Here is a 14422-nt window from a genome sequence, read left to right on the forward strand (position 1 = left end):
GTCCCTAATATGTTTATTAATAACTTTGTTCAAAATTATGCACTCTCCTCAAACAATAGCATGGAATTCTTTCACTGTAATAGCTACTGTAAATTGGACAATGCAGTTTGCTTAAAATTCTTGTTAACCTTTCTGCCAATATCAGATATGTCTACGTCCTGGGAAATTGTTTTGTTACTTACAACCTCATGCTAATCGCATTAGCCTACGTTAGCGCAACCATCCCGTGGAAGGGACACCGATCCCAAATAAGTTTTAAATAGAAAGTTACTCAAGTAAAAAGTCACCAAGTAAAATACTACTTGAGCAAAATAAAGTATTTTGGTTCTAATTATACTTAAGTATAAAAAGTTAACATAATTGCAAAAATATACTTAAGTATCAAACAGTAAAAGTATAAATAATTTAAAATTCCTTATATTAAGCAAAGCAGACAGCACCATTTTCTTGTTTATATATATTTTTTTACAGATAGCCAGGAGCACAGTCCAACACTCAGTATTTGCAAAAGCTGCATGTGTTTAGTGAGTCGTCCACCAGATCAGAGGCAGTAGGGGTGACCATGTGTTCTCTTGATAAGTGTGTGAATTGAATCATTTTCCTGTCCTGCTAAACATTCAATATGTAATGACTACTAAATATTTATGGAGTAAAAAGCACAATATTTTCTTTAGGAATGTAAGGAAGTAAGTAGTCCAAAAATATAAAATAGTAAAGTACAGATACCCGCAAAAACAACTTAAGTCAAAATACTTTAAAGTATTACTTATGTACTTTACACCACTGAACATAGCACTAGGTCATTAGTCCAGTGGGGTGTTCCAGAAAGCAGGATCATTAAGTTAGCCAGCTAACTACGGTAAGCAGTTAAATATATCTTGATTGTCTGATTCATTTAGGAAGCTTAACTTGTCTTGAATATGGGTTGTTGATTAATAAGTAAATTATAGCATTACAATTCCAAATCTATATTCCTCAAAAATATGGTTATTTTTTGCATTTTTAGGACAGTTAGCTGGCTAACTCATTGATCCTCTTTTCTGGAACAACCCCCAGGCAAATCACACCCACAAACCAGAGTGCCAATAATAGGTTTATTTCAATAATGTCAATATTGTTTAAAAAAAAGCCATGACATAGCCTGGATCTTTTCTTCTGAAATTGACATACACATGTCGTATTTGCAGTGATTTTTAAAACCGTCTGAGCAAGAGAAAACAAATAAAGGCCAGAGGAGATGTCTTCTAGTACTAAAACCCAAGCAGGTAAAAAAGGCTTACACCACCCCCCCAATTCAAACCAACCAATGAATGTATACAATTTACACATTGAACTCTGAATAATCAAAACAAATATTTACAAATCCTTTTATCAAATTTGTATTACAACAAATGTCCGAAAGGATGGCAAAGGGGAGAAAAAACAAAACGATACATATTTTTGCTTTAGCCACACTAAAGCATTTTGAAACTATGACAGAATACACTCACTACCTTTGAAAGCATTCTAAATAATGAGAAAATGAAATCCTAAATGATAGTCATAACATTACCAGTCTCCTCGCCCCGATGCCTATTCTCATAAATATCTTTAGTGTCACCATTTCTGATGGCTGATCGGGGTTCTTCTGTATGCGATAGAAAGATGGCGAGTGTGTTTTTGTTACTTCACTAGTTTAGATAACAGGAGTCATTCAATCCACAGTGAGACCCGAATAAAATGTCCCCTTTTCGGTGGCTGAAGTGTAATATAAAACTACCACTGCTGCCAGCACAACACAAGCTAAACATTTCCCTTCATACTGTACAGGAGAGAGAAAAAAAATATGTTCATTTTGGGCAAAATGAGCATTACTGCCAAGAGTGTCAGTGTCTATATGGAGCAGTGATACGAGTCAGTGTCTATATGGAGCAGTGATACGAGTCAGTGTCTATATGGAGCAGTGATACGAGTCAGTGTCTATATGGAGCAGTGATACGAGTCAGTGTCTATATGGAGCAGTGATACGAGTCAGTGTCTATATGGAGCAGTGATACGAGTCAGTGTCTATATGGAGCAGTGATACGAGTCAGTGTCTATATGGAGCAGTGATATGAGTCAGTGTCTATATGGAGCAGTGATATGAGTCAGTGTCTATATGGAGCAGTGATATGAGTCAGTGTCTATATGGAGCAGTGATATGAGTCAGTGTCTATATGGAGCAGTGATATGAGGCAATGCAGTGATGAAGGACAGTTTGTATTCCCATACAAGTCTAAATGGTTGGTTTTGTTTGCTACATAGTATCTAATATTTCACGCATCTTAGGTTCCCTTGTTCTGAGCTGAAAACATCTAAGGACCTGGCACAGGTACATCTAAGCCTACTGTAGACTGAGCTCAGGTAGCATAATTGTCATGGATCTTTGCACCCATGTGTCCACATACAAGGTTATGGAGTAAATGGTATCAGAGCATGTACAACAGGTAGCCTTACCTGTATTATAGTTATACCAATTGACTCAAGCAACGCAACAGTAAAATGAAGAATATCGCGCTGATATGTCAACTGTGGTTTGGCCTAGCGTCTAATGCAGTACATGCAGTGAAACCTGCCCTCATTTACTCTCTAGAGCCAAAAACACTGAAGCTTTCAACACTGTTTAAACCAACACACAAAATCAGTCTTGTAATGGTTACTTTCAAAGCAAGCATGAAATGCAAATCAATATTGAACAGACAACAGAAGGAAAAAAAACACTTGTGACCATATTCCCGTGTGGAAACAGAGTGTCAGCCGGAAGGCCACTTTATAGTGTGTGTCGATGGCCCTCCAACTGATAAGCTCGGATACACACTAGCCTGCGTCCAATCTGGCAGGTAGCTCGACCGCCTCGCCAGTCAGACGCCCCGAAACAATCATCAGAACAAAAAGAAAACAAAAAAGTAACAACCAATGGACCTTTGAGCTTCATGTACTCAAGAAATCTTCTAAAAATAAAAAGGGAACGGTAGGAACAGAGAGATTTATGCATTAGGTTTGCTTTAAATGAGTGAAGGAAAGGTAGTCCATAGTTCTTTCTCGTGTCTGAACAGACCAGTCCCAGTGCCGGGGGGGGGGGGGGGGAATAGCCCTATTTGACCAGCCTCTTGGCCACGTCTTGGTAGGCGATCTCAATCTCTTTGTCGCTGGGGCAGGTGTTGGTGAACTCCTCACACGTATAGACGTTCTGCAGGTACTGCCAGATGCCCGTCATATCCTTGGGAATGTCAAAGCCTCTGTACTTCTTGGTCACCACCTGTGGATGGAGGTGGACATTAACTTACTTCATCAGTCTCAGAACAAACGTCTAGAGAACGCATCCCTCTACAGGCCAAAAGTGGTACAACATGACTTGGTAGCAGAATGGCATATGCTACCAAGATTCCCATACATAAGATGTTTTGCAAACACCAGCATTCCAGCATTGTGCTACCTTATCAGCAAAGGTAGCTTTGATAAGTGATCACTATAATAGTCGGTCAGGCTCACTTGGGGAATAACGGTGCCGAGGAGATGGCTGACGTTTTACGGGCTCCTAACCAATTCTGTACGTAAGCATTTCACGGTAAGGGCTACACCGGTTGTATTCGGCGCTTGTGACAAATAAAAATAGATTATGGGTGACGATTTGGCAGTAATTTTTATTAGAGTTGGAAAATGTATGATAGCAGTGCAGTATTTGGAACAATCTCTGGTTATCACGCTTTCTTCCCTCCATCCCATTCATTTCCCCCATATGGATTTTACCCTATGACAAACAATGTCAGTAGCCTATACCAGGGTTTCCCAAAGTCAGTCCTGCCCCCCCCCCACTCTAGCACTACACAGCCGATTCAAATAATCGAGGCTTGATAAGTTGGTTATTTGAGTCAGCTGTGTAATGCTAGGGCAAAAACCAAAATGTGGGGGGGCGCAGGACCGAGTTTGTGAAACGCACACACACGATAACATACGCACTATACACACGTACACAGATTTATCGTTGTAGATATGTGGTAGTGGAGTATGGGCCTGAGGGCACACACTTAGTGTGTTGTGAATTATGTAATGAATGTATTGTAATGTTTTTAAACTGCCTTAATTTTGCCGGACCCCAGGGAGAGTAGCTGCTGCCAAAGCAGCAGCTAATGGGGATCCATTATAAATACAAATATAAGGAAATAAGTCAATTGAAATAAATTCATTAGGCCCTAATCTATGGATTTCACATGACTGGGCAGGGGTGCAGCCATGGGTGGGCATAGGCCCACCCACTGGACACTGGAGAGCCAGGCCCAGCCAAATATATATTGTTTTTCCCCACAAAGTGGCTTTATAACAGACAGAAATCCCCCCCCCCCCCCCCCCATCTGGAAGAAGCCGGATGTGGAGGTCCTGGGCTGGTGTGGTTACACGTGGTCTGCAGTTGTAAGGCCGGTTGGACGTACTGCCACATTCTCTAAAACGACATTGGAGGCAGCTTATAGAAGCAAAATTAACATAAATTCTCTGGCAACAGCTCTCAGCTCTCTCTCACACACACTCCTGGCTCATTTGGTTGTATATTCTACATCACTATGAACTTAAGATATTGGGCATACTACAATTATATTTAATACAGGTGTGGTCATGATCCAACAAGACCCCATTTAGTTGTTTGGTGGCCATATTGGAAAAATACTTCTGTGTGATTGTGTGAAGCCTGGGATGGCCGTGTATCTACAAACCTTTTTTAATAAAAATAAAAAACTGTTTTAGCAGTGTGTGTGAAATGTGGTGCCTCGATCACCAAAGTTGCAACAGAAAAACATAACTGCCCCACTACATGGAATTCTATGGCTAAGCTTAAATTATTCTGTCAGTGGCATAATATGGGTGATTTTTAAATAGTTATAGCTGTGGCTTTCAAAGTTGGTTATATTTTCAGAATCACTTGTCAAACAATGTATCAAGGGTTCCTTTTTAAAGCAATGTATACTGGTAATTCTGATATGTACCCTAGAGGTCAAAGGTCAAAGTTCTGTTGACCTGAACATTCAGAAAAATTGGTCTGACGGATAGCTGTGAATCAAAACTTTCCAATTACACATGGTTAAAAAGGGTACACGTGACCAACAACTTCTTGTATACTGACATTGACCGTAATAGGGAAAAACGAATGGGAAGGAGGGAAGAAAGTGATAACCGGAGAAAGCTCCACTTCCCGCAACGACTACCAGACATTTTCCAACTCTAGGACCATAGACCTTCAAAGAACTCACTATGAGACATTGTAACCCCAAGTGAGCCCAAAGGCCCAAATTTGGGGGTCTGGCTCATGGACTACATGGACTCTGCTAGTGTATAGAATATCCTGTTTAATACCCTCAGTCTCACCTTGACGATGTGCAGCTTGGGCAGGAGGTTGCAGTCAGCCAGTGTCATCTCGTCACCGTCCAGGAACTTGCGAGTGGAGATTTTGATGTCCTCGATGCTGTTGTGGTCGATCTCGTCAGGCAGTGGGGAGCGCAGGTACTCATCCAGCTTCTGCAGGGTCTTCAACAGCCCACGCTCCAGACCTACAGCACAAAAAGGAACATTCATCATCTCTCATTACACTATCGCAACGGTCAACTGCATTATAGCATTCACAAACCAGCCTGCCTTGTGTTGAATATTCTGGACCCCTTCCCAAACAGACACTACAAGAAACACACAGCAGAGGGCAGCATTTCATAGCAAGATGGCAGAACTAGAGCTGCCGTGCATAAGTACTTTCACAGACATTCCTCACTGACAGTTTTTAGCATTTTCTTGAGACCCCAAATAAGGCATGGTCCATGCAGCCAACATAGATAGCAGGGGTTGGACTCATTGTGGTTTATTGAGCAAATTCTACTGATTTCATTTGATTGTAGAGTATAGCCAGTTGGAGAGTGTGTGACGAGGCATGTGTTTTACATTTTAAAGTCTTATAAAACAGGGCATGCTTATCATTCAGATAGGACTGTCAGCAGTAGTGTTGACATAGCCCAGAAGGAATTCAAAGCCAACCATCACGATGGGTCAATATTACAGCAGGGTGGAGAATAGAAACCATCCAAGATACCAAAGGACATGAACTGATACTGTATGTCATAAAACAGCTGACCCCAGATTAACATGGCATACAGACAGAAAAACATTAGCCAATATGACCGAGGCAAAGCTACAGTATACCATCTCCTGGTGTCTTGTACAAATCATGTCTTCCCATGGTCATAACACAATATGATAGGGAAGAGAGGTGTGTTGAGCATCTCTAGTCCATCTCTCTCGGTTGTTTTTACCAGGATGTTTGGATGGGGTTAAACAATTGTTTTAAAGAGAGCCCAGCCAGGTGACATGGGGGACAGGGGAAGGAATGGGCCTGGGGACAGAGAGAGGCCACCCCAGAGAACAAAAGCCCTGTGTTCCCATGTCAGACCCCCACTCTCACCCAGCCACCAATCACCTCAGGCTACCACTGTCACTTAGCAACCACAGAACTCTTCCTGCACCACAAGTGTAACTCCATTTCTAAGTATTGCTTGTCCACTGACTTCTGAGTAGTAACCTGGAACTAAAATGTGTATGTATATATATGGGGTTAAATATGGGGTTATATATACACACACATCTATCATGTAGGGATGGTAAGCTCACCCTCGTTGGCATCTGGTTTGGAGTTCTTGATGAAGGCTGAGAACTTGGCAAAGATGTCCATCCCAGCTGTGTTGGACTCCGGGTGTCTGGTGCCAAGCTTGGTGAACCTACACACACAAACCGATGATACACCTGGTTAGATCTGACAAGCAGAGTGTATACTGTACTGTAGGTATATACTTGTGGAGGCAGTCTGATGTGAAGTGCCTAGTGGGTGTGAAATGCTGTTGCCAACCAGACGACTCACTTGGGTGGGCTGAGGACATCCTCTAGGAACTCCTCGATCTTGTTGACGTCGGTCTTGACCTCCCCATTGAAGGTGATGAAGGGAGGGTGTGTGCCCGGGGCCAGGTTCTGGAGGTCTGCAGGCTTCCTAGGGAGCAGAGAAGAGAGGGGATTTAGTGGGCATGTCACAACGCACTGGTAAATTTTCAAATCAGCCAAATGATTACCTTATACTGTGTTAAGGGATAGCCTGGCAGGTAGGAGCGTTGGGCCAGTAACCGAAAGATTGCTGGATCGAATCCCAGAGGTGACGAGGTAAAAATCGGTCATTCTACCCCTGAGCAAGGCAGTTAACCCACTGTTCCCCAGGGGCCAATGACATGGATGTGGATTAAGGCAGCCCCACACACCTCTCTGATTCAGAGGGGTTGGGTTAAATGTGGTAAACATTTCAGTTGAATGCATTCAGTTGTACAACTGACAAGGTATCCCACTTTCCCTCTCCTTGATGTTGTTGAAATGTCTGTCTTGTTTGTATGGATGACTTCACTGCAAAACCAAGTTTCACCTAGGGATAATAAAGTTTCATACTACAAAACTAAGCCATCACGGATTACTCACTAATCTATCATTTTATATCCCTAAAATCCATCTAGTCTATCTACTCTTTAAAATCATCAATAATCATTAAGCGTTATTCTGTGTCTCCCAGGGCTCAATTCTATTGCAGATCAGTGGAATTGGCTGTGGCCAATAGACAGCACACAAATCCCTGTCCCCGTCTCATGCTAGACTGTTCCAGACCACTCTGGCCCTCTACAGTCCTCCCCCCTCACACACCCTGGGTTGGACTTTATTTTCAACAGGGTCATGTACGCGCGTGTCCATGTGCATTCTTCTGTCCACAGGGCTTTTTTTGCTTTGTTCCAGATGTCTCTGGGAGGTGAGATATGATGAACACACAGAACATAATGAGTGAGTGATGAATGACCAATCAACAGCACATAGCCTAGAGTCATGTTCCATAATCATCCACACAAAAATACATAATTACAAAGTAAAAAAGCAGAAAGAAAAACAATTATTGTGTCTGCTAATTATCAGGGTTGTCATGTCTGAGCAAAATTGACCAAAAAAAGTGAGGCGCAAATTACCTTTGATGCAGAGAACAGCCTACCACTAATCTAGCCATAGAAACCGCTTCACATGCAGGCCATGTCACCATGCAATGGTATGTGCAAAGTACAGTGGTTACGGTCTCCCTACAAGGGGAGCTGTGAAACAGACTCGTAAGACCAACTAGTCACAGGGGCACCAAAACAGGAAGTGACCTCAATCCTTTGGCATGAGCACAGGAAGCACCCTCGCCCCATGGCAACATTAAGGAACAGTGGAAGGGGGTAAGTGTACTCTCAAAAAGATAAATAAAAATGCATTCATGTGTTATTCAAATTCAGCCAAAAAGGCTTTTTGAATAGTTTTCCAAAGCAAGGTCATAACATTAAGGTTAGAAATTGTACTGTCCTTAAGTTCCATACAGCAATAAAACAGGACTAAATAAGACAATTTTGTGCAATACTTTGCCTCGTTCTGTTGACTGGAGAGTGACCACACTACTGTGTGGAAAAAGTGAAGCCTTTATCAGTCATTTAAAAAAAGGCCAAAGCAGTATGTGGTCAGAACTGAACAAAGACATGTTTGACAAAAGAGGAGAAAACAGACACTTAAGTGGGCGGACATCCTCCACTGCCTTTTACAAGACCTCTGGAAGCTCGTTTCGTCTTACACACCCTCACACACAGTTATAGATACATATGCAAATACATTCACAGATAGCCAAAGACAACTTCCCTGTGCTTCCAAATGTAAAAGAGAAGGTTGCTCTGTGTACTACCCAGTCTTGTTTTGTTTCCAACTCTAGATTACCCACAGGACCAACCCTGGCAGAGGTAGCAGTGTTTGAGCTTTCTCAGGAGAAGAGATGCTAAGCGATGCATAAGTATCCGCATGGCTGAGCTATACCCTCTACAACACTTCAGAGCCTCCTGTATACTATACTGTCAGTCAGACAGCAATGATTTAAGGCCCATGGAAATCAAGTCCATTACTATATCTGAAAATAATCCCACATACTGTATGGCAATAGCCCTGGCCTGGGAAGAGGAAAAACAAAATCAGGAAGTGTTCAGATGATGCATTGAGGAATATAATGGTTGTGCAAGGAGCTGCCAGGCAGCCTTCTACAGAACATTTACTGCACTTTCAGCCAAGACTAAATAGACTTCAAATGACTTTGGGAGGGGAAGCTGATCCTTTTAGATTCTGCTTTGATTTTAGAGTAAGAAAAATACAATTTACCCGCAAATCTAGGGAGGAAGTGAGCACAACCTCAAATAGCCTCTCCAGAATGCAGCTTGTTTATTTTCCAGATTTCTCCGGGTTGGGAAAGGTCATGGGAAAAAGAAATAAGCAGTAAGGGTGGTGAAAATGTTTGAGGTGGGGTTGGATCAGAGTGTTAGTGGAGAGCCCAGAAAAGCTCTGAGAGAGAGAGGAGAGAGGAGAGAGGAGAGAGGAGAGAGAGCATTCCCCTGGCTCTCCAGGAGCAGAGGAAGTGTAGAAGGCTGACCCCTTCTGGGGGAATGAGCTAGCTAGCGTGACGTGGTGGTGGAGTGAGCGAGAAGGCTAGTGTAACGTGGTGGTGTGTATTCTCCCTCACCTCTTCAGGTCCACTGTGGTGACGTTGAACACCACTCCCTTTAGCCACAGGATCATGAAGAGTCTCTGTGAGAACGGACAGTTCCCGATGCTCTCGCCATCACTTCCCGCCTGAGAGAGATAGGGAAGAAGGTCAGATTACACCAGCATTATTTACAGATAATGGATGACACTCGCATGACATTGTGTTTGTATGATAGGCTCCTGTAAAACCAAATAAAATGCACCAGGCTTAATCGATTAGAGAAGTGGTTCTCAAACTTGACCCACAACCCCCCCAAAAAAGTGGTTCAAACCTCACAATCGCCGCACACGCAAACAATCTCTGCGCAAATGTAGCCTGTCATAACTAACGGTGATGCATTTTCAAAAAACAAGATAAAGAAAGACTGTTTTACACCTGCATTTTGAGCTGAATTTAATTCATGTTTGCAGCCAATATCAACTAGGGATGTCACTTCTCTGGAGTCCAGAGCAGGATCAGACAGAAAGCACGGTCTGTCTGTAGCCTTTTTCTTCCTCACAAATAATACATTCACCAGAATGTTTACGTCTTCATCCGATAATTATTGAAGGCAGTGTGATGTTACAGACATCTTTAGACATATGTGAATTATGAAAATGATCAATGAAAAAGTGGCAGGTACCCCATTGTTCTGGTAAAGATGCATCTGTAGCAGACTGAAACGAGTGCTTTCTGGTCACTAATCTGGATAACAGTCAAGATACGGTTCTGAACCACAGATGGGGTTTTTTTACAAGAATTTGGTGCAGTACCGTAGTTCAATGTTATTAGCCAGATCGAATAGGCAAAGGTATGAATATAAAATACAAATATACAATGAGTGTACAAAACATTATGAACACCTGTTCTATCATGAAAGACCGACTAGGTGAATCCAGGTGAAAGCTATGATCCCTTATTGTTCACCTGTTAAATCCACTTCAAAATCAGTGTAGAAGTAGAAGAGACAGGTTAAATAAGGATTTTTAAGCCTTGAGACAATTGAGACATGGATTGTGTGTCATTCAGAGGGTGAATGGCCAAGACAAAAGATTTAAGTACCTTTGTACGGGGTATAGTAGGTGCCAGGCGTACCAGTTTGAGTGCTCCAAAAACTGCCACGCTGCTTGATTTTTCACTAACGGTTTCCAGAGTTCATGCCCCAATTTAGGCTGTTCTGAGGGCAAAAACAGGGTGCAACTCAATAATAAGGTGTTCCTAATGTTTTGTATGCTCAGTGTATAAAGCCTATTAAAATACTATGTTTCACACTCAGGGCCCCCAGTTTGATAACCACTGGAATAGAGGCAGAGAACCAAACATGACTGACAGATCTAAATGAGTCTTGTAAGCAGGGTCCCAATAAAGTCAAGGTTGAGCCTTAAATGCAGAAGGGTCTTGGAACACTGATATTATCAGACCTCGATTGTACAATTTCCAATGACCAGTGGTGTTTTACTACACTGACCCAGCACAGGTCTATTTTGAGCAGAAAATGATTCTTCCACACAGTTGAGAGACTAGCTCCCTGACACCCAGAGAGCAGGCTGACCTTTGTCTCAAACACTTTAGCACACTTCCACAGCAGCCTCCATTCTTCCACACTGGCAGTCAGCCAAGTGGAACACAAACCCCAGATGTGACTAAGACGGAGCAGGACAGCGTTCTTGCATTTCATTAGACCATGTATTTGAGTGGGAGGGGAAGGAGGATATGTCTGAGTGCTTTATCAGCCTGCTTGTCCTTCACATATTTTGAGTTGTAAAACAACATTTAGTTCTTAGAAGAACTGTTATCAGACCATCTCTGGACATGGGGGAAAAACAAGGAACTACCCACCAGTAGAGATCCACCACCACCCAGGGGCTTTTCCCTTCCTCAAATAGATCTGTTACTTTTACCTCCACTGAAAGACAAACTACTACTGTGCATTGGAAGAATGTACACACAGACCTCCAGTCCAAGCAGTAAAAAGGAGGCAGTGAGCAGAATATACTAAACACTCCACTGGCAGACAGTGTCCTATAACACACACCAGATATATCTCCAGCTACCATTGCTAGCAAACACTCCCCCCTCACCCACACCCCCTCAAGTGGTTCCATATCAATAGGGCTCTTCAGTACAGGCAAATGCCAGTATCCAGCTTAGAGTGAGTGAGTGGGGTAATAGATGTGGGAGAGAAGAAGAGGAGTTTAATGCAACTAACCTTTCCTCATGTAATATTAATATGTTACACGTGTACAGTAATTACTAAATTAGGAAAGTGGGTAAGACTTAATTTGGATAGTCCATCTGTAGATGTTCTACAAACTATCAGTAACATTTTAACTAACCCTAACCTTTATCCTAACCCCAAACGTAACACTTAGCCTTTATTCTAAACCGTAACCTGATCAAGCAGTTGCTTATCAACAGATTGTCTATCCAAGTAAAGTGTAACTGGAAAGTGAAATTAAAATACTCATGAGTAAAGATCTTGTGTAAGCAAACATAGTATAGCTAGAAAAGCCAGTAGCCTTTGATTTCACTCTAGTAAATAAGAGTATTTTCAGTTAATGCCAGCTCATTCTGAGTTTGTGCTTTGATTTCTGGCATTGACAGCAATACCATACTACTCACATCATCTTGCTACTCTCATTATTGATCGCTCTACAACTATTTTCTGACATCAGTCCAACTTCATTATGTTATTTCCTCTTAAGCGGATCAACTCAAGCAGTCGCAGCCCCTTCCACATGGTCCGAATCTTCCCCCTTCCCAGATTTACACAACTGGTTATGGAGTGCTCCATAGAGACAGTGAGCTCAGAGGAAGGCCATTCTCAGAGCCAGTTCATTCTGAAGAATGCCCAGTATTCATCCATTCAGAAGGGCAGGGACTGAAGGTCATCAGAGCATTGACGAAAGGAATTTCTATCCTTTCCAACTGTAACAAGTTTTCACTAAACTGAATGGTTGCACATTCCCTCTTGGATCTGTGTACTTTTCAGCCACTTTGTATCTGTCGATATCCTCTCGCCTATCCATCCTCTTCATATTTCTTTCTCTTGTGCCCGCTCTCCCTCTGACCAGCGCAGAGAGTATCTTGAGGAAATCTCCTCTCAGATTCAGCCCCATTCCAACAAAGACATGCATACACTAATTAAAATAGCATACCACAGACTTGAGTTATGGACTGATGGACCTGTGCCGAGATCGGGCTTTCTGGAACATGAATAAAATCGTATTACTTCACATGGATCCTACGTCAAAAACACGTAGCCAAAAATATAAAATATATTTATTTTAGGTTTTTTTTGGCCTAAAGTTATGCTGTGAATGAATAGGGGACTTTCCAGACTATTCCAGGCAGTGTGTCCAGCTAGCAGCACCCTGCTGTTTCGCTCCCTCTTTGGTGTGGAGGTCCGGTGTGTTCTCTCCGTTTGATCGGCCTGCTGCTAGAGGCTGGAGTTGCTGTTCTGTTCTTCAATATCTCAAAAAGGTTGTATTCGATCACAGCCTTTGTTCAATGTCCCCTCCTTTTGATTCCATTACTGTCCTGTGTATGAAAGGTTTGCTATCAAATCGTCGTATTGCTCTGTTTGAAACCTCAGGTAATTGTTAGCTATCAAGAGTCCAGAGAGATTAGTTATTGTTGGTTAATGTGTCAGGGGCAGGAATGACAGTATGAAATGGTGACTGTTCCCATGACGATGGAGGACAGACTCGCATGACAAGCAGTCCATAATAAAGAGGTGATTATCATTTCAGTAGTTTCCATGTGAACGGCATCTGAGAATAAAATGCTAAGTAGACATAAGACATGGATTTCAGCCATGTTTAGAATACAGTGCCTTTCCCCCCTCATCAATCTACACACAATAACCCATAATGACAAAGAAAACAGGTTTAGAAATGTTTGCTAATTTATTAAAAATAAAACTGAAATATTACATTCACATATGTATTCAGACCCTTTACTCAGTACTTTGTTGAAGCACCTTTGGCAGCGATTACAGCATCAAGTTTGATTGGGTATGACGCTACAAGCTCGGCACACCTGTATTTGGGGAGTTTCTCCCATTCTTCTCTGCAGATCCTCTCAAGCGCTGTCAGGTTGGATGGGGAGCATTGCTGCACAGCTATTTTCATGTCTCTCCAGAGATGTTCAATCAGGTTCAAGTTCGGGCTCTGGCTGGGCCACTCAAGGACATTCAGAGACTTGTCCGAACCCACTCCTGCGTTGTCTTGGCTATGTACTTAGGGGTCGTTGTTCTGTTGGAAGGTGAACCTCTGCCCCCAGTCTGAGGTCCTGAGCCCTCGAGCAGGTTTTCATCAAGAATCTCTGTACTTTGCTCCGTTCATCTTTCCCTCGATCCTGACTAGTCTCCCAGTCCCTGCCACTGAAAAACATCACCACAGCATGATGCTGCCACCACGCTTCACAGTAGGGATGGCGCCAGGTTTCCTCCAGACGTGACACTTGGCATTCAGGCCAAAGAGTTCAATCTTGGTTTCATCAGACCAGAGAATCTTGTTTCTTAGGGTTTTAGAGTCTTCAGGTGCAGTTTGGCAAACTCCAAGCGGGCTGGCATGTGCCTTTTACTGAGGAGTGGCTTCGGTCTGTCCACTCTACCATAAAGGCCTGATTGGCGGAGTGCTGCAGAGTCCACAGAGGAACTCTGGAGCTCTGTCAGAGTGACCATCGGGCTCTTGGTCACCTCCCTGAACAATGCCCTTCGTCCCCGATTGCTCTAGGAAGAGTCTTGGTGGTTCTAAACTTTTTACATTTAAGAATGATGGAGGCCACAGTGTTCTTGGAGACCTTCAATGC

At 42.7% G+C, this 14422-nt stretch overlaps 1 protein-coding gene across 1 annotated transcript in view; it reads right to left on the bottom strand.

Annotated features, from left to right (window-relative positions):
* Positions 1–1080: 1080 nt before the first annotated feature.
* LOC120023529 (chloride intracellular channel protein 4-like) overlaps positions 1081–14422 on the bottom strand; it is a 29879-nt gene continuing 16537 nt past the window's right edge. Inside the window, exons 2-6 of the mRNA XM_038967555.1 lie at positions 9605–9714; positions 6911–7036; positions 6664–6770; positions 5377–5558; positions 1081–3277 (exon numbers count right to left, since the gene is read on the bottom strand). Coding sequence (XP_038823483.1) covers positions 3113–3277; positions 5377–5558; positions 6664–6770; positions 6911–7036; positions 9605–9714 — 690 coding nt within the window. The 3' untranslated portion in view covers positions 1081–3112. The remainder of the gene's footprint in view (positions 3278–5376; positions 5559–6663; positions 6771–6910; positions 7037–9604; positions 9715–14422) is intronic.

Source organism: Salvelinus namaycush, chromosome 28 (genome assembly GCF_016432855.1).
Source record: "Salvelinus namaycush isolate Seneca chromosome 28, SaNama_1.0, whole genome shotgun sequence".
In the NCBI taxonomy this organism is placed as follows: domain Eukaryota; kingdom Metazoa; phylum Chordata; class Actinopteri; order Salmoniformes; family Salmonidae; genus Salvelinus; species Salvelinus namaycush.